The 21,549-nt window shown below is 40.8% G+C and overlaps 1 protein-coding gene across 3 annotated transcripts in view; it reads left to right on the top strand.

The window, feature by feature from the left end:
- Positions 1–21,549, top strand: part of LOC111573936 (collagen alpha-1(XXVI) chain) — a 29,980-nt gene that overhangs the window by 2,512 nt on the left and 5,919 nt on the right. For 2 of the 3 annotated variants that reach the window (XM_055012074.1, XM_055012076.1), the window contains exons 4-7: positions 18,544–18,605; positions 18,736–18,862; positions 19,704–19,808; positions 19,946–20,074. In XM_055012074.1, the coding sequence (XP_054868049.1) occupies positions 18,544–18,605; positions 18,736–18,862; positions 19,704–19,808; positions 19,946–20,074 (423 nt within the window). The remainder of the gene's footprint in view (positions 1–18,543; positions 18,606–18,735; positions 18,863–19,703; positions 19,809–19,945; positions 20,075–21,549) is intronic. The other variant, XM_055012075.1, reaches the window with a different exon arrangement.

The following is a 21,549-nucleotide window of genomic DNA, read 5'->3' as shown; positions in this document are numbered from 1 at the left end:
TGGAGGGCGGATAGAAGTCTGATGTAGTGCAGTCTGTCACATGTTGTGTTTTAAATATCGTGGAGGCCTGCAAAGAGAGGTCAAAGCTGCTGGCTGAGGTACAGTTATTTAAAATGCACAGTTATTTGAACTGTTTTCTATTAAAATTATTTAATACGCCCACCAGCTTGGTAGATTTTTTCTAGTCTGGGCAGTAAATTAGTATGTCATTGAAAAACATTGGCACGGCCAGTTTGAATTAGTCCAACATTAACATTTACCTCAATAAGTGGGTTTTGCTTATTGGTCATAATTACCGCACCTTGTTCCATTTTGCAGGATTATTCATTGTTGCACTTGGATGGGCAAGATTTACCATGAAAACACATTTTAATACTATTGGAATAAACACAGACATTATTACGAAGCCTTTGGAAGCCATTATTTGCCCGACTGTGGATATTATTCCGCACAAAGATTAACACATAGCCGTATCCACTGAATCTGTATGCCTGCGATTACGGTTCACTTGAGACCAAAGTGGTTGCAGGAGTGCGAAGAAGTAATCGGGCTGTTTATTTAACGTTTGCCGAAATGCATTTGCACTTTCTAATGGCTATGGAGCAGCAGGAAAATCGCCTCCATATGGAGAGACAGAGGGCCAGACTCTAGTCGGCGAGGAGACCTTAAAGACGGAGGCTGATGTCACTGAGAGTCTGCTTCACACTGAGGAGTGGAGGGAGAGCTGGCAAAGGTCAGTGTGTCAGAGTTAGACTACAGAGAGAGACGAGGCTGAAGGGAGAGAGTCAGTGCACATAAAACAACAAAGTGTCAGAATTAGCAGAAGAGAAGAGAATGAGTTTAGTGCAGAGTGTTTTTTTGTCCCACAAGGCTCCAGCTGCTACATGCTGCCCAGACGACACCAGAGTCGATTGTGTGGGAAAGTGGCCCCACTGAGATTAATGGCCATGACACTCCTCCACCAGGTCTTTTTAACATACGTGACCGTGCTGAGATCAGGCTACAGATCTTTGAAACAAAGACTTGTTCTCTTCATGTATACCCCCTCAGACACACACAACAACAAGGCCTTGGTGATTTGGACATAGTATAAATGGTTGTTAACCGGTGAGTATTTTAGAATTTAAAAACTTCTTCAATAATTTTTGAAAAGCAAAAAGTATGAAAATCAGTGCATCATATTTTAAGACCCCTTCTGGTAAAAGTCATGTTTTTCACCTTGTTAACATTTCCATATGGTGTGAGCATTTCCACCTTGAAGCTGCACTGTTCTGATGACAGTCTCAAAAACACAGATTCAGTCTTCATACATAAGAAACCTGTTAAACCAATCCTGTCAATTTACAGGAGGGGGCTTTACACATCATTAATTTCTTTCAGATCAGTTTCCGGTTTGAACATGTATGACTGAATTATAGTGTGATAGTCATGGGTGAGCTACCGTGCTCGAGCTGCAGTGAGTAGCTAGGGATGACTGGGTAGGAAAAGCAGGCACTGTGTAGATTTATGCATTCTTGAGGAACCAATAGTGTAGAGTTGTAAAGCTTCTTTTCATGGAAAAACCTTTTAAATCTGCAACTTTCATATACAGAGATGGATTTTTAGTGGTTTAAACAATGACTGGACGGTGGCTTCAAGAACCACTGAGTACTTTACTGGAAAGACTAGTAGTATCATCATGAAGAAAGGCTTTTTTCATGTCACCTCTAAGGAAATACTTCACTTTGTTGTAGAGATTTAGCCGAGAAGATTGATGCGGCTACACTCCTCGGGTCAATAAATAGTCCATCACAAAACCAGAACTTTAATAATGGCAGTTTTACCCTTTAGTGGGATTACAAAACAACATATAACAAGATCTAGAGGTTCTGGTGTTTAGATCAAGCAGGGCGAGGTGATCTTCTGCTTCTAGCTTCATGTTTAACACACACACACAGAAGATATGGTATTTATCTTCTCGTTGAACCCTTAGCAAGAAATTAAAAGCACGGTTCCTTTAAGCATGGACAGCTTTGGCTGATAATAGAATTCTGAATGTGTGTTTGTGCATTTATCTTTGGGTCTTTATGTTGTTGAGCCAACGCTGAACATACAGCTCTGTGTAGCAGAAAACTGCAACAACAGGGCACCGAGCCAGCTGTGTCTATCAGAGCGAGAGAGAAGAGCTTTAACCAGTGAAGATGACATCACCTCTGGTTTTAGTTTGATGGGGTTCTGGCTCCACTTCAGAGGCCCCCGAGGCCCTCAGAGATGCAGAGACAGAGGACATAAAGAAGGAAAGTTAATTCTGTGTAAGCTGAGAAGATACTTGTTCCTCTCACCTCTGCACACACTCTTGTTCTTTTCTAAATCCAAGATCCTTTTCTGCGTGTCACTAATGTCTTAGTCCTCTATTAGCCCTAGTTTTTCTCAAATAATAATAGAAAATAATCATTTATGAAGGTGACTTAAAGCACAGAATATTTTCTTTGCTCTGCTGGGATGCCATGAGAAATGTTTTATGCATCATCATGTATTATTTAGGACTTAGCATTTATGTTTCTTCCCTTTTTCCTGTACACGAGACCAAACAGATGCTTCATAGCTCTATCAACATGTTTAGAAGTGAAGCATTTTGTCAATTCCTTGCTCAGTCGATTGACAGAAAAATAATCTGCCAACTATTTGGCAACTGATTACTCATTCAAGTAATTTTCAAGACAAAAAAAGGCTAAAAAAATACCTTCTCCCACCCTCTCATTTGGGAGGATTTGCATTTCTCTGTCTAATGTTACTAAAATGAACAACTTTGTGTTTTTGGACTGATGGTTAAACAAAACAAGCAATCTGAATACGTCACCTTGGGCTTTATGATGTTGCAAAGCACATTTGTCATTATTTTCTGTCATTTTTTCCACTTAAACAGTTAATCAGGAAATAATTGATGACAATTTCAATAATCACGAGTGCAGCCCTAAAAATATTTGACATTTAAATCTGCACAAATCTGAAAAAAAAAATGGCTGTAGTCTGAGTTTTTTAATGAATCAGGCTTTAAATATGTTATTACAGTCTGTTTCGACTTGACTTGCAGCCTGCTGGTGTGTTCCCTGCTTTTCATGAAGTCCTCTGTGACAACCTTGTAACTCTCTGAACTATCCTGAAGCTTGTGGCCAAACTCCAAGGCCAAGCTGGTCTCACAGCTGGAATTTTTGTGTGTTTGCTAATGGAAAATGGGTGTTTTCTGAATGCATTTAGTTGACACCCTGACCCGTCAATATATCTGACAGTCTGGTTTGTGCTGGCTGTGTACAGTGCATCTCAAGATTTACATTTTGCTTTCAGCAGAGTTGTGCTAACACATGACAGCATGGAACACATTTGGTAGAAATGTGTTCGTAATTTCCTTCCCCCCACCTCCTCACCGCTCCATCACAGCAGCACCCCTGCACCTATCTGCACACATGATCATATTAACTGTAGGGATTGTGGGTATCGTCTGTGTATGGGGGAGCATAATCTTAAAAGCATTAGTGCCAGGACCTCCCCTGAAGAGAGCAGAAACCTTTGATCTTGTGCAAAAGCTCAGGAAAAGGAGTTCAGCAAAGTTAAAGGCTGGCATTTCTGCACAGGGTGTTTTTTTTTTTTGTTTTTTTTTAGAGAAGTTCATGAATTTCATTAAAAAAATGAAAAGGTGGCTGAAAGCTTAGGGTGTCAAATATTTCAATTCATTAATGCTGCAGCTAGGAAGCTGCTAAAGTCACTGTTTCCCCTTTGCAGCTGTATGAGGAGGAAGTGAGGGAAATGTAGTAAAATCCTATTGTTGAGAGGATTATCTTTAACGCCAGCTACATAATATATCATTCAAAAATACACTTAAAGTTTTCCATTTTATCATCCACTCTCCCCCTCTGTGCCGTTGCTCTTTGCCCTTGCTTTTTCTCACCACTGCTGGGTTCTTTATCATCTGTATTCCTTGCTGCTTTCCGGTTATCTGACTTCCTATGTCCTTTAGATCTCCCGCTCTCCCCTCCTTGGAGTAAAGTGATAAAACAGAACCATATCCCACATGTGCTTCTCCAGAGTGCAACCTCTGCAGTGTGAGGATATGACTGATGTCTCTGTTACATCTCTGGTTGTGCTCAAATATAGGTCAGACGGTGACCTTTGACCTGCAGGGAGCTATGGGATAGCTCAGCTGTTCCTGCTCCTGGTCCGATCTGCCTGATGGATGATGTTCCGTTCACGCTCCGTCTGTGGTTTTTCATTTCTTTCGTCAGCTTATCAGCACTTCTTCCTGCCTTTCGGTGATATCTTTCCATTTGACCCTCTATCTATCTGTTTGCACCTCCACACATCTGTTTATACAGAGTTAAGCAGGTAAAGTTCCTAAAAAGGTTCTTAGAAAAGTTTCTGAGGTCAAGGAGAGCCACATGTGTTCATAATGGTCGGTGTATTCTGCAGGGTTCTGTTGTTTGTATCAGTTTAGAATTTGCATGACGAGCTTAGCGGTTGTTTTTGTTATAAATAAACAACCTTTTTTTGGAGTTCTTGCACACAAAACATGACTAGATTTAGGATTGAATTATGCTCTATCAGAACTGGTTTGTTTGACATGTTGTCCAGCTTATCCAATTAAAATTTGGAAACGGTCTACATAATGGCGAAAACAACTCATTCTCAGATGGTCTCCCTTAGAAGACATTCATAATGTTACACTCGCTCAGTCACAAGAAAAATGACCAAGTAGTTGACTGAAGAGCCACTGATGAACAGGCCAAGAATGAAGAAAGAGTGTGAGGTTCAAACTGTGGCCACTTCCTTTTAAAAAGGAAAGGAGCCTCACAGTCTTGTCAGAAAGGTGTAGGGAAAAGTTTCCAAAGTTATTCCACAAGCACATCTGAAGACTGGCAGTTTAAAGGTCCCATATTGTGCCACTGAAAGTCTCACGTCCCCAGAATGTGTCTTAGAAATTTCAATCCAAATTAAAGCTGCAAGCAGCGTTGGACGGGTCCTTGCATCCGTGCGGCCCGACTGGCCCACACATATCCACCAGGAGGCGCTGCACCTGACAGAGTAAAGTTTCAGGCAGGTTGGAGCATGTACAGGCTACTTACAGAGCACTTCCTGTTTCATGGTGAGAAATCCAAAATGGCCACCAAGTGGCACAAAGATGTGATTTGCGCTCTTTGCGCTCTTTGCGCTCTTTGCGCTCTTTGCGCTCTTTGCGCTCTTTGCGCTCTTTCCAGCAACTTCTTGGTTTTGCAGGAACCACCCTTCAACTCCAATCCACTGACACTCCACACCACAGACCACAACCTTTCCACTCCGCTATCATCCTCCGCAAGGTTCCCAGTGGGGATTCGAACCGTGACCCTCCACATGACAGACACACAACCTATGTGTGAGCTATCTTTCACACAAGGTCCTTCGTGGACTTTGTTGTAATGATGGTTGAAAGAGGTTGTCATACAGCCAAAGTATGTATATATTGTAAATAAAGCTGCTGTAACAATGTAAATTTCCCCTGGAGTGGGGAGAAATAAAGAACTTTATCTTATCTTATCTTATCTTAAAAAGTGTCAAAAGAGCCCTGGGCTGGATTCGAACCAAAAACCTCCTGGATGAGAGGCAGATAACTTACCACTGCGCTATCCTTCCTACTGGGTGTAACTGTTAGTTTTCGTAAATGATGGTACACAAAACTATTAAGGAGGTGAAGATAATAAAGGTACTAAGGTGGATTTCAACCGGGGACCTTCAACATGCCAGACAAAAAACTTACCTCTACACCACCTGTCCTACAAGATGCTGCTCTAACTTTGCTTAAATGATGCTAGCAATTAGTACTGGAGCATCCAAAGGACACATAAAAAGTGTGAGTGGGGATTTGAACCATGGACCTTCAACATGTGAGGCACAGAACTTACCTCTGCACCACATTTCCTACAAGGTGTTGTTGTAAATTGGCTTAAATGATGGCATCAATCAGTACTGGAGCAATCAAAGGACAAATAAAAGGTGTGAGTGGAGATTTGAATCATGTGAGGTACAGAACTTACATTGTAGGTTTGTTTCTGAGACTGAATACACCCAATCTCATCTGATCTGCAAAGCTAAGTAGGGTTGGGCCTGGTTAGTATTTGGATGGGAGACTACCTGGGAATACCAGCTGCTGTAAGCTTTTTACTTCTCCTCACAACCTGAACAAGACACTGCTGGTCATTCACTAGAGACAGCTATCAACTAAAACCTCTTGGTTTCTTTATTATACACTCTATGAGGTGGATAAGCTGCAGCTCATGCTGATTTATTGCTGGTTCTGGTTGGAGCCAAAGAACAAAGGCGTCACCTGTTGGAGCAGCTGATGTCCTGCAGCCTCTTCACCACAGAAAGCCTCTGACAGCTTCAATTCTTTACACTCTGACTGCAAGACACCAATCACATAGGAACATATACATGTGTGGAACAAAGAGCTGAGCTGACACTCAACATGTGTTTGACCATTTATTGATAAAGACATTCAAACATGTCTAGAGATAGAACACCAACGCACGGTGTAAGAAAGGTCAGAACAGACTTCACCTGCTCAGGAAACTGAGGTCCTTCGGGGTGCAGGGAGCAATTCTGAGAACCTTTTATGGTTGTGTGGTGGTATCAGCCATCCTGTATGGAGTGGTCTGCTGGAGCAGCAGCATCACGGCTGCAGACAGGAAGAGACTAAAGAAACTGGTTAAGAAAGCAAGCTCTGTCCTGGGCTGGTGTTAGACAGGAGGATGATGACAAAGCTGTTGTCTATCATGGAGGACATCTCCCACCCCCTGCAGGAAACAGGACCATCACCAGCAGCTCCTTCAGGGACAGACTGCTTCACCCACGATGTTTGAAGGAGGTCCTTCCTTCCTGCAGCAGTCAGACTGTGTTCAATCAAACCTGCTCCCAGTAGTTCAGATCACCCATGAAGTAACTGCAATAAAATGTAAATAAGTCAATATGTGCAATTTCACAAGGTTTTTTTTTTTTTTTTACAAGCATTTCTATTTCTTCTCTAAGGAGAAGCATCTATTTATATCTGTGCACTGAGTGCTGCTTTTCTTTTTACTTTTTTCCCTATCTGCTACTGCCACACTGAAAATTTCCCCACTGCAGAATCTACCTATCCATCCATCTATCTATGGTCCATCTACCTCCCTACCTATCTATCCATCCATCCATCCATCCATCCATCTCTCTCACAGGTGTGGGGGTTGATTCACCTGTTCTCAATCACCTTAATCCACGAAGGCCCGGTTCTTCATTCTTCCGCTCTCTGCCAGACCAGAGACTTTGAAACCAGAACCTTTCTCCTACAATTAGTCTGGTTTCCCCTTTTTGTTTTCACCTTGGTTTAGTTATCCTTTCTGTGTTGGTTTTAGTTTCATTCGTTAAATAAACTCCTTGTAATCTTTGACCTGTGTCTGCAGATGTCCTGTGACACCAATGATCCCATCTGATATTTAGCATGTTTTCAATTATTGGTCCCATTTCTTAAAAAGAAAAAGCCCCCTGAAATCTGATCAGATAAATGAATGTGAAACTACTTTGGGTCTGCTGCAGCTGCCTCCCTCTGATCTTGTTCCTGCCCACAGCACAATCTGATCAGTGAAACACTGAAGGACAACTTCAGCATGTAAAACATAAATAAGCAAAGGCTGCAACTCGTGATTATTTTAATTTTAACTTAACTTTATGTGCTGTTCAAAAACTTTATTTTTTCTGCAAATGTGTAGCGATTCCAAATCTTGGTTATTGATCTCCTTGATTACAAAAAAAATCTGTATCGACCCGGAAAAAAAACAAACATGTCAGGCACCCTATGATGTTAACTGTTTGCCTGAATGTTTTTGTTTAAAATCCTCAGTAATAACCTTTGACTGGTTGCTTTTAACCCTGTAAAACTCACTGCTGCAAAAATACAACATCAGCTTATTTTTTAATTACTATTTTCTATTATATATATCTGAAATAAACCCTAATCTGGGGTCTGACAGCAGCGTGAGGTCAAAGAAGCTGCCATCAGCTGCTGCACTTCTGTCCGTCCAGCAGATGGAGCCATGGAGCTGCAGTGAAGTGAAGAGCAGCACAAGGCAACCACCACTTCCATCCACTGACGCATTCAATTTGACTGACGCTAATGTTTTATTGACTTCCAACCACTAAACCAATAAAAGCTGCAAGCAGCGTTGGACGGGTCCTCGCATCCGAGCGGCCCGACTGGCCCACGCATATCCACCAGGAGGCGCTGCAACTGAGAGAGTAAAGTTTCAGGCAGATTGGAGCATGTACAGGCTACTTACACAGCACTTCCTGTTTCATGGCGAGAAATCCAAAATGGCCGCCAAGTGGTGCAAAGATGTGATTAGGGCCGGACTCTGATCATACATGTAAAATTTCAGGCAGATTGGAGCATGTACAGGCTGGTTACACAGCACTTCCTGTTTCATGGCGAGAAATCCAAAATGGCCGCCAAGTGGCACAAAGATGTGATTAGGGCTGGACTCTGATCATACATGTAAAATTTCAGACAAATTGGAGCATGTACAGGCTAGTAAGACAGCACTTCCTGTTTAATGGCGAGGAATCCAAAATGGCCACCAAGTGCCACAAAGATGTGATTAGGGCCGGACTCTGATCATACATGTAAAATTTCAGACAAATTGGAGCATGTACAGGCTAGTTAGACATGACTTCCTGTTTCATGGCGAGAAATTCAAAATGGCCGCCAGGTGGTGCTATGACAGTGAGTCTATATCGACCTATGGATGTGATTAGGGCTGGACTCTGATCACACATGTAAAGTTTGAGGCAGATTGATGCATGTCCAGGCTAGTTAGACAGCACTTCCTGTTTCATGGCGAGACATCCAAAATGGCCGCATTCTGCTGGTCACCATGGCCACACCGTCAGACTGTTGCAGAGTATTTTGATAACCTTTGATCAACCATGACTGGTGTCCATCCTGACCAAATTTGAGCTCTCTCGTGGTTACGGTGTTTGAGTTAATAGCTTTTTAAAATGTCCAAAAATGACAAAATGTCCAAAATATGAATCATATTTCAAAATGGCCGCATTCCGTGGCTCGCCATTTCCACGCCTTCAGACTTTTGCGGAGCGTTTTGATAACTTTTGATCACCCGTGATTGGAGTACATCCTGGCCAAATTTCAGCTCTCTTGGAGTTACGCTGTTTGAGTTTATAGATTTTAAAAAATGTCCAAAAATGACACAAAATTGTCCAAAACATGACTCATAATTCAAAATGGCCGACTTCCTGTTGCATTATGGGTAATGATGCAAGAGGCTTTTTTGTGCGCCTTGATCAGTTACATATGTGTGCCGAATTTCAGAAGTCTAGGTCGAACGTTGTCCGGGGGCTGAATTTTCGTAATTTTCTAGGGGGCGCTATTGAGCCATTTTGGCACGCACGCGTGCCATTCCCCTAAAATATCAAATTTTTCGCCAGTCCTGATGTGTGTGGCAATTTTCATGCGTTTTCGTGTATGTTTAGGGCGTCAAAAATGCGTTTTCCCCTTCCGTAGAAAAAAGTATAATAATAATAATAATAATAATAATAATAATAATAATAATAATAATAATAATAATAATAATTCCTAGGGTTTCAATAGGTTCCTCGCACCACTTCGTGGTGCTCGGACCCTAATAATAATTCCTAGGGTTTCAATAGGTTCCTCGCACCACTTCGTGGTGCTCGGACCCTAATAATAATTCCTATGGTTTCAATAGGTTCCTCGCACCACTTCGTGGTGCTCGGACCCTAATAATAATTCCTAGGGTTTCAATAGGTTCCTCGCACCACTTCGTGGTGCTCGGACCCTAATAATAATAATTCCTAGGGTTACAATAGGTTCCTCGCACCACTTCGTGGTGCTCGGACCCTAAATACTACAATTAATTGCACTATTCTGAGTATTCTGCACTAAATCCATCACTTTATCTCATGGTCATGTTTACATTTCACTCAGTTCTGCTTTTCTTAGTTCTTAGTTGTTGCTCGGCTCTAATTTTGCTTCCTTTGTTTTTTTTTTGCCCTTTAATATCTTATTTTCTAAATCTTTATTTAATGTCTACTGTTGCACAAAGAGAGAGTAACAAAATTTCGATTCTTGGTATGTCATGTACATATTGAAGAATTGACAATAAAGCTGACTTTGACTTTGACTTAACTGTGCAAATCCTGGTTTTAGCCTTGTTCTAAATCGGCTGTTCCAGTGTCTGTAGCTTTAAATGCAGCTGAGTTGCTGCTGGCCCCACCCCCTTCAGGAAGAAGACTCTCTCTGCACCTGTGATTGACTTCATGGAGCAAAACAGTTGACCACAGCATGAGTGAGTGTGAGACCAGGACTTTCTGTTGGTTCTAACATTCTCTTTGAACGATTGCTTTCCATGGAAATATCACCACATTCACTTTGTTTGTTTTTAACTCGTGTTTGGCTCTAAAATCAGTAATTTAGTGGTACAGAGCAGCAGCTTAGAAATGGCTCTCAAGGCACTGCCAGTTATCATGTAGTCTCAACTGGCTGCTTTCAGTCTGCATTTTACACTTGTTCTGTTGTCTGACTACAGAAATAGAATAGTGTGGGAATTAGAAGATAGACATTGTTAATTTGGTTGTATTCAAGTACGGTATATTTGAGTACAAAGAGCAGAGACGCAAACAGATGGACACGGCGTCTAAAGATGATGCACAACAGGCAACATGAAAATGGTAACCCCACCCTGTCCTTGTTTATTTATTAAAAATGTGTGTTGATGTTTCCAGCATCTCTGCATGTCCTTCAGCATTGCAGTTTCCACAGAGCTCTGACCTGTGGGCATAAGATCAAAGCTAATGCTAATGTTAGCCACATTGAGGAATGGCTGAAGTAAACGTCCACAAGACAACAATAATGGATTCTCGCCCTATGGGACCTGTAGGAGTTTACCAGCTCATTGTTTGTTTACCAGATTCATCATTGGAGTGTATTGTGTTCACATGTTTGCATTTATCATCACACAAAGTACAGCTCAGGCCAGCAGGACTGTGTTTCATTTCACAGGTATTTGCTGAACAGCCAAACTATTGGACAGATAAAAATTTTGGCAGGGTTGCTACAATGATTTCTTGGGTTCTCAGACTCTTTCTGTTTGAATAATCTTCTTCAATCAACACCAACACCGCACACCAACATACACTTCACCTGTAGTCTCCAGAGCACATGTAACTGCGAGACTGTTACCCTTAAACATTGGCAGATAGAAACTGCAATTACTCTCAGACAAGGGCTTTGTAAATATGCTACACAACTGATGCACATATAAATACACATATAGAATAACAAAATGCAACAGCTGATAGTAAAATACTGTATTATATGATAACATAAAATAAGATTATCATTATTAATCCTACACTGGGGAAGTTTGCAAACTCAATTGTGCAAAGTCCTAAAAACAACAGCAATAAAAAAGCACACAGCTTAATAAGCAACATAAAACAATACTGTGAATATTGTAAAACAACCTGAAAATTTAATGAGTACAATAATTAAGGTTACATAATAATGGTGCTAGATGAAAAGTGAACCATATACAATGTTGATAAAGTTCATCTCTCTGTTCAATTTCTTGGCAGTCCACCCAATAGCTGTTGAGATGTTTCACTCTAAACCACTAAAGGCCTCCTTGTGGTACCAAAATGGGAAGTCAAGGAATCACTACAGTTATTAGGATACATCCTCTTGTGACTATGAATATCAATATCAAGGCAATCCATCCACTGGTCAGTATCACTGTTGTCCCTGAAGACCTGCTGCTAGTGTGGCTGACAACTAAACAGCTACTTCAAGTGTTTGTTGTCAAATTGGATTCTCTGGTTTTGATGGAAATTTTACCCTGTTTTTACAGAGGCTACTTTTAAATTTAGTGGTTAGTGTTCGGTCAGGGATACTCTCAAGCTTCAAACCAAATAAACCTGAAAACAAACATCGTATTTAATTTCATTGCAACAGGAACCCAAAGAAAGTTCTGCATCTTTTTTAGACTTTCCTCAAATATTTCTAACTTTGCTGTGACATGCTCATGTCTCATAGTTGCAATATTTCTGATAATGATGTGCAGTCAGAGATATTCTGCCAATTTTCTCTCTCTGTTTGAGTCTTCAGCATATTCCTTGTATCCATTTCATCAGACGTTGCTGAAAACCCCCTGTGCAACTCAGAAATGTCGCCCTTATTCCAAATGATCACCACTCGATCGTCCCTCCTCATTGAATTCCCACTGCATCATCTCATAGCATTACGATGACTGTATGTCTGCGCACCAGTAGGTTCATCCATCTCCAGCTGTGACTGATGTGTTGCTAATATTTCGGCACAGGGGCAGGAGTGCGTTGTGTTGGGATGATTGGATCCATTCTGGCAGAAATGTCTCGACTTGGAAGAGATTCAGTTTGTCAGTGTATTGTGAATATAACGGCACCGAAATGTGGTTTTAAAGTCCAGTATTTAGTCATTTTATCTCTTTCTTAATGAAATAATGGCACCATGCATCAGAATGTCTTTGTAATTGCTAAGAATTTCTTTCTCCCATAGTGTTCAGTTTACAGAAATGCTGTGTGGCCTGTCAGCTGGCATCAGGGTGAAGAATGCTAAATGGTCCCACTGTGGATTATGGGCCATCTTGGTTTTCAAAATCAAAAAAAAAAAAGCTTCATTCACCGTCCTCCACCAGCCGCCACGGTCAGAGTGGGTGTGTGATTTAGTGAGTGAAAGTTTGTGGCTGGACGACTATGTGTGTGTGTGTGTGGGAGTGTGTTCTGTGCCAGCTGTTCTTCATGCCAGCAATAGCTGACCACTTGCTGGCTGAGGCCGACGCACAACAGACTTCTGGGAGGCAGCCAGCACTCAAAGGCTGACTGTGGTCTGCACACACAGACACACACAGACTGGGCACACACTTGTCTGTTTATCTTGGTGATGTGACAGCGACCCTCGAGATGGTCCAAGGAGAAGTTTCAATGCATCATCCTTCAGCGCTCCTCACACATGCAGACAGGGCGAGCATTTAGCAGCATTGAAAATTACTGTCCCCAGCTGTGTGCGTCATGGTTTGTTTTGTGGTTGAGGTTGTCTCTGTGTGTGTGTGTGTGTGTGTGTGTGTGTGTGTGTGTGTGCACAAGACTGAGAAAAACAGAGTGATTTCTTTGATCTATATCCACGTCTAATGTAGGAAATGTAGCTGTCTCAACAGACTATGTCCGTAGTCTGACTTAGACGCTTGCCTAAATATCCTGCACCGTCCTGTGCAGCTACAATACTGGAAGGGATGATTCATTAAACCGCTTCGCTTTTGTAGTTTTCTGAGATGAAAAATCTTTCTTTGTTTTCATTCTTCTCATGTTAAAATGAAGATTTATCCTCCCTGAGTTTACCATTCTATTTACACTCTGTTCTTTTCTTGGAGGGGGTTTGATCCAGTCAGCCTGCTCTTGTCTCTTAATTTTCGCTGCCCGATTCAACAGTTGAGCTTATCACATAACACAAATGTTATTTATGGCCTTGTTATCCATTTGCACGGTGTATTACCCAGGAATCTGACATTTTTATTAATTGAATTTGATGCCATTAGAGTGTTGTGTGTCTGCGGTCATTCTTAATCATTCATCCTGTTGAGTAACACGCCTGTCAGTTTAAAACAAAAACTGACAAAATGCCAGTCTCGGCATAAAATTCAATAAATTTCCAATAATGTCAGACAAGCTGCAGCATCTGAATATTTGGAAAAACTGCTTAAACAGACAAATCCTTCCTTCTCTTTGGAGCAGAAAAGTTCCCCATTCTCTCTGTTTATTTGGCTTTCCACTAAAGACAACACGATTCTGAATCTTTCCCATGAGCTGTGTACAATCCAAGAAAAATAACCCTGACTTATGTTGCCATGGTGTAATTATGGATCCAAACAGACTCTATAGCTGCAGTCCCGTTCTAAACATCAGCTCGAGCACAGTGGAAGTTTGGTTTTCTAACCCAACATAATTAAATTCCAACTGCAGAAACTGAAATCCCACTCGCCACCTTTAAAAAAAGAAAGAAAAAAAAGCTCTGGTGTTTTGCTCTGGTTCACATGTATCATAGTTTGACTTAGTTCTGGTGTTGTCTTGTGGTGTGTGTTTATGACATAATAAGGTATGGCTGGTTTATTTCTGGCCCTTGTTAGACATTAGGTGAAGATTGGACAAGTTTGCTCATTAGCAGTGAAGAATGGAGCTGAAGAGGACTTTTTTTAGGCCTGAGGAGCAGAAAGGCATCATGGGTGAGGCAGAGACGTTTATTCCTCTGGGAACTGACCACACAGCTAAACAGCTACAAAGCATTTTGCTTTTTGAGTAAAAGTGTCACACAATCTGTTCGTAGAGGTTTGTTGAAATGCTGAGCCAAAGTGGTTCAAAACCAAACAACACTAAGAGTCTACAGCTGTTCCAGCTGTGAGGCTCAGAACTGATTCCTTTACTGTATAAAAAAAACCCTGAAATCTGACAGAATTTTAAAGTTGCTGTTTTGTTTTTGTTTTTTTATACATTTTAAAATAAACAAAACAAACTGGACAGTGAACTTGCATCTCTAGAATAACGTAAATTACCATGAATAGCCATAAAATAGAATAAAAACTCCATCCATCTATATGTCTATCCCATGTAAAAATTAGAACTAGAAAATGTATTTTAATTCTGAAAAAATAATTTTAACACATGCTATTTTCCATTATTTAACTTTTTATTTATTTACTTTATTTTACAGTGTAACCGACATGTTAACATGCTCACACTGACAATATAAGTCTACTGCTGTGTAGCAGATGTAATATTTACACAAGTGTGTTAGTCCAGCTACAGCTATGTCAAACATCTCGCATATAACCAGAAAAAAATGCTTATTGTAGCAAGAAAAGCTTCTTGATATAACGTTATAATATGTATGTCATTGCAACATGCAAAACATCTTGTTATATCAATACAATGTTGACATTACAGTGTGATAGTCATCCATGTTACCCATCTTTGCCAATTCTGTCAGCATGAATACATTTTCCAAATAGCACTGAGCTGGAATTTCATAGTTTTGAAAAAAGAGAATTTTTTGATTACACCCCCTCTAAAACATGCTCTGAATGTTGAAACATTCCGTCTGAGTTAACTTTTACTCTTATACCAACATTTTTTAAATGATTAATATCCTTCAAAAGTCCTGTGAACATCAGATTAACATGTTTCTTTAAAACATCGTTAGAACTTGAAGGTAATGTTAGCCAGTGTTGTATGATCGTGAGGGGAACATGAATATGTATACACATTTTCATCCCAGTCTAACATTTATTGACACCTTTTTCCCAAAGTCTTGTTGTCGTGTTTGAGAAAAAGTCACCAAAGTGTCTTTAGCATGCGTCGTCTGGTAACCACGAACATCTACAAATTCCCGTGCCAATCCATCTTATAGCTGTTGAGATATTGGAGTCTGGTCCTGCAGATCTGTTGCCAGACTGAGATGCTCCACTAGTTTGGCAAAAATCTAAATGTCAACACGTCATCAGAGACTAACTCTTGGAATGCACCACAGATTGATGTACTGTATAACAGAGAAACAGTGTCAGAGGGTGGAGACTTCCTCTGGGCTGATGATGAATAACTGTGGATGAGATGAAGGCAAATCATCTCATCAGCTCTCGCAGTGTGGAGCCCACAGTCTCGCTGTAGTGCGAATCTTTCACGTCCTTGCAGTGACTAAAGAAACCTCAGCGCTCTCAGTCACAGCAAACAGCTCATGTGGGGTCATTTTGGCCTCAGCGGTTGAACATATCTGAGTATTTGGGCTGGCGAATCCTGAGGAATGTGTTTTTGGTTTAACTGTTGATTGTTGTTTCCGATTGTGGCTGCGCTCCAGGGCAAGATTCAGGATGTTGAAAAAAGAAAACCCCCCACCCCCACACAGTCCGATACACCACTGGACTGTACGTACATCAGTGTGGACCCAGACGTGGTACAAACAAGGTCCTATTTCAGTGAAGCAGAAACCTCAGCGGCTACCATTAGTACCCAGTGTGCCGTGGTCGGAGACGACGATTTAGGCAGAGCAGAGCTGTTTGGCTCATTTTTGTTGTTATGTTATTTATGAGCACCAGTTGCTCCTCGCTCTAGGTATCCTTGCTATGACCACAATGTGGGTGGGTCCCATCTGTGGGACTGACAGCTGACATTCCAGACGTCTTATGAGCCATAGACCAGAGGAAGGCTCGGATTTAGAACAAATACGGGGTTTTTCTAGGCTGTTCTGTGTTTTAGATTACAGCTCATGTAAAAGGATCCCAAATTGCTGCACAGCCAGAAATGTAAAGGTTTGTCTATCTGCGGCTTAGTGGTGGCTAAAATGGTGTAGTTTGTGAAAGAGAGAGTTTCCAAAACAGACTGAAAGGAATCTAAAAGGTTTGTGGCAGATGAGAATTTCAGTAAAGTGCATGCACAGAAATATTTTGCAGGTACAGATGACAAAAATTAATGAAAAAATAAGAAAAACTGTCCTTTTTTCTCATATGTTGACATCATTTCTCAAAGAATGAGTCTGGTATTATTCAGTATCTTACTTGTTGTTTACAAAATTCTCTTACAAATACTTCCTATGATCTTTACCTCGGCACTTAGTCCCAAACCACCAGTTGCTACTTCAGACAAATCTTTAAAGCTACAACAATCAGTTTTTTATATTAACAACGGATCAACTGATGGCTCCTGGTGCATGATGGGAGAGATATTGTTAAGCTCACTTAGAATTCTGATTCTTAAGCTCTTTCAGTCTCTGCAGAGCATCATAGCCTCTTTTCACTCAATGTTTTATTAATGCAGCTTTGCTGTTTTGGTTAACTGTCCCTGCTCTCAAAGCATCATTTTCAGTGGAGGCAAAAGTGAAACCTGAGCTTACATTCACCAGGTAGGCACAAAAACAACAAATGGATAATAACTGTGCTCTGTTTCTGCTGGTAGAACATGTTTCCACATTAAATTGAATTTTATTAATACATTTAGATTGCATTGTCGACCCACTTCAAGCATGTATTTTTGTGCATTTAAATTTGAGGCTATGCTTTAATGACAATATCTATTAAAGATAAAAACCTGAAATTTTCATTGTTTCACTGTAACACGATATCAATCAAGCGGCTGCAGCTGATCCAAAACGCTGCTGCCAGAGTCCTAACTAACACCAGGAAACTGGACCATATGACACCGGTCCTCAAATCACTACACTGGCTTCCTCTTAGTCAAAGGATAGAGTTCAAAATCTTCCTCCTGGTCTAGAAAGCACTGAATGATCTTGGACCAAAATACATCCTGGACTTATTAGCTCCATGTGAAGCATCCAGAGCCCTCAGGCCATCAGGCACAGGTTTACTGTGTGTTCCCAGAATCAGAACCTAAAGTAGTGAAGCAGCATTCAGCTCTGATGCTCCTCACCTGTGGAACAAACTTCCTGAACACCTGAGGTCTGCTCAAACTGAGGTCTGTTTACTGCAGGTTTCTCTTAGATGCTCAATCTATTTTCTTGTCTTGTATTGCACTTTTATGATCCTAATGTTTCCTTTTATGTTTTCTCTATGATTTTAATGTGTCTGCCTTTAAATAATTTTTCTGAATGTATTTCTTTGCCATTATAAAGCCCATTGAATTGCCTTGTGTATGAATTGTGCTATACAAATAAATTTTCCTTGCCTTATTTATCTTGATGCCATTGATTTAGAATCAGCAATATTGCACAAGCAGATCAAATAATCTCAGTGTATGGGTGAGTTGAATTCTATGTATTTTTTTAGAAAGTAAAATAAAGGAAGCTCTCATGAAAAGTCCCACCTTTGTGCATATCTTACCAAAAAAAAGATTATGCAGAATGCACTTAATGATATTTCTTAAACCATATGTAATTGTATATCTCAATAATACAAAACAAAACATATAGAATGCTTTTTAATATGACATATTTGGTCTAAAACATTAGTTTCTTTGAACTTTCATAACTGATTTACCAGATATGACAAGTTGTACCACAACTGAGTTTGCATTTCATGGGATAAGAAAATGTGGAATACAGTTTGTGTTTCCATGTGATACACACTTTAAATGGTTTGTATATGTGGAGGAAGGAGGATGTGAATGTGTGCAAACATCACTGTGAGTGGGCAGAGACAGAAAACCTGTGTGTTGGTGTGTGTTTGAGAAAGAGATGTCAAATAATATCTATTCTGTGAGCAAATGACATGATTTAAAGAGGAATTCCTAATAAATTCCTGGGTTTGGTTTGATGGGCATTGTTCCTGTGTATCGTGGCTGGATCAGATCTGTGAGAGATAGAAAGATTCTGCTGAGGAATGAAAGAGACGAGGCAGAGAGAGAGGAAAATGAAAAGACAGATGGAGAAGAAGCAGCGTGTATTCCTGCTGTAATGTAGAAACTAAACTCATCTCAGTCTGTCTGTCTTTCTTACAGAGTGTTTGAACTGCACTAGTTTCAGTGACATGAACAGCAGAATAGATGCCGTTGAATCAAAGGTAAAGAAAATCCACCTGATCCATCCTTTCTTAATCCTGTAAATGATCTAACAGAATGAGTTTGTGAACATTTGCAAATGATTATGTTATATTTAACAGATGTTTCTGAAATCTGCTGCTCTTGTTGCAGATCAAACTGCTAGAAGAAGGACGCTTATCTCTGCAGATAGTCGGTGGTTTACAGGAGGGTTCAACGGAAAACGAGGTGGAAACACCCCAACCCACTCCTATCGGACCGCCATCGTACCTGCCACCAGGTGTCAACACATCACAAAACAGGACAGCAATTTTCAAGAAAGGGATCAAGATCCATATTAAAACTGAATCTATTTTTCCTATAAGCATGCTCCTGCTGTCTAGCAAGGTTTATTAAATTCAGCTGGGTAGTTTTTATGTAATCTTCCTGAGAGAGAAACAAACAAACAGGACTGAGGAAACTTGGTGTGGAGGAAAAACATACTTATTGAAATATATTGGAGCAATTGTTGTAGAATTCATGAAATATACAGTTGTAGTATTCAGGGATTGAACTCACATGGCCTAAGAGCTGAAAGCTCATCAATCATTTCATCTATTCAGAGAAAATAATATTTTTTGTGGGGAAAAAATGCCTGTATTGTTTGGTTTTGAGCTCTTGACTGGACAAAACAATGTATTCATTAGACGCCACATTGGGTTTTCGGGAAATTATGCTGGTCACTTTTCACTATTTCCAAACAATTAAATGACTAATCAAGAAAACATTCAGATCATTAATCAATAATGAAAATCATCCAGAAGTGGAGCATTTTCCTCACAGTCTGTGGTACTTTCTTCACTGATTCCGCTCTGATTGTGCATGTTGTGGAGAGGGGTAAACTCACAACATGGCGTGATAAATGTTGTACTTTCTGGCCTGCAGGACGTCCATCTGGCCACAGACAGTCAGATGCACGATAGACTAAATTATGCTGCTCAGTTTTTTGATAAGATCTTATGTATATTTTGTCATCTGCTGTAGTTTGGGGAGAAGCTGACACAAAGTGAGGAGGTTTAATTTTGGACTGAGCTTTTCTTTTTTATCCTACATTTGACTCTGACTGTATCTTTTTTGTGGAGTACCAGGAGGCAGAGGACCTCCAGGACCTATTGGACCACCAGGCCTTCCAGGCTCTGCTGGACCGCAAGGTCCAGCTGGAAGAGCAGGAATTCCTGGACCCATCGGTAAGAAATCAGCAGCTATAAAGTCCTCATCTGCTCACTTAAAGATGGTTTGGGGGTAATTGTGCCTATCTGGGGTTCATCCAAATCAGCCTCTGTAATTGGATTAATTGATTGATTAGATTTTTCTTCTTGCTCAGGACCAAAGGGGGACAGAGGTCTACCAGGAGAGGTGGGTCTCCCCGGTCCTCCCGGTCCACCGGGTCCTCCAGGGTCCAGCTCTTCTCCTGGCCAAATCCGGGGTGACGTTTTTCATGTGGACCATCAAGGTGAGCTGCTCCATCTCAAATTCAACATTTTACAGTAACTGAGAGCTAAATTGTCCCAGATGGGCTTAAATGAGATAATAATAGAAGTAGATCTTACACACATGGTTGAGTTCTGACCTAAAAACTATTGTAAAACCATTGAAGCATTCAGTCTTTGGAAGGTCTGAATTGATGCCAAAACCACCAGTCCATTTTCACAGTTCATCCCAGAATGAGCTTCACACTCACATATTTCATGCTTCATGTTCATTCCATTCATTTCTTGAAATCATTTTGTCAGACAGATCATAAACATTGGTCAAACTGCTTTCTATGTATAAGAAACGCTTTTAAAGTGGGACAGGTGGAAGACTAAAGCGTACTGGAGCTTTTAGTGAAGGACTTAAATGTGTAATGGAGAGAGTATTGTTTCTTTTCCCCAGCAGGGCTGGCATAGATTTAGTCTAATTGTTTCCGTGTGCTTTGCTGCTGCCGAGCCACTGTTTACTGCAACCTCATTTAACATCACCACCAACAATGGAGCCGAATGCTTGAGTTTAAATCACAGGATAAGCTTTGGGTGTTATAAAAAAGAATCAATTTTAAGATAAACTCACACATTTTTTCATTCAGTGCCCGATTTAGTACAGCTTTGATTCTTTGTCCTCCCTTTGCTGCGATCTGTAAACACTAGGATGGAACTTTTATAGTGAATGTAAACATGAAACTACAGTTTTTCTCATTGTCTACAACATTTTAATGTTAATATCTTTTTAAACATAGAAGATGGAAAAAGAATCCAATTTACAGAAGTTTCTCTTTGAATGTTTAATACTTAGATGTCACCACAGGGAGGCAGTAGGAGTCCACGGTATAATCATTACCTCAGGAGGACTGCTGGCTCTGATTAGGTTTTTGGCTGTGTCTGCCTCTCTGAGCCCAGGACTGTGTCTGCGGGTCTGGAACTATGTAGATTTGGGTCTGTGGGACCATGTAAGCTGAGGGGGGCCAACTGGCTGTAAATCAGGCCTAATTTGTTAGCTGTCAGCACAACAGTCTGCGTTTTGGGGGAACTGGCCACGGCCCCGAGCCAAAAGCTGGGCTGGCTTTGAAGGCGGGAGTAGATAGTCTGCCACTCATGTGGAGTTTCTTAGGGAGGCAGCCAGGCTCGAGGAGACTGTAGCATTAGAAAATTAGTTCCAGAGGGAAATCTGCTCCATCTAGACCCTTTCTGTGGACTGTAGCCATAATGTAACAGGGCTGTCTCAACACGGGGGAAGACTGACGCTGAGCATATGTTAAAGCAGTGAGGAAGTGTGGCGTGGTTTCAAGCAAAATTTATACTTACAAGTGTACTTTAAAATATCCTACATGCTGAGAACAAGACAGAACTTCCACCTCATGTATGTTTTCTATGGAGACAGATTACGTCCAAGCATTTGTTGCTCCATTAAATGAGATCTCTTTAAGATTGACCAGCTGTTCCTGTCCATCAC

This window comes from Amphiprion ocellaris, chromosome 7 (genome assembly GCF_022539595.1).
Source record: "Amphiprion ocellaris isolate individual 3 ecotype Okinawa chromosome 7, ASM2253959v1, whole genome shotgun sequence".
Classification (NCBI taxonomy): domain Eukaryota; kingdom Metazoa; phylum Chordata; class Actinopteri; family Pomacentridae; genus Amphiprion; species Amphiprion ocellaris.
This window is presented reverse-complemented; position numbering and strand designations above follow the sequence as displayed.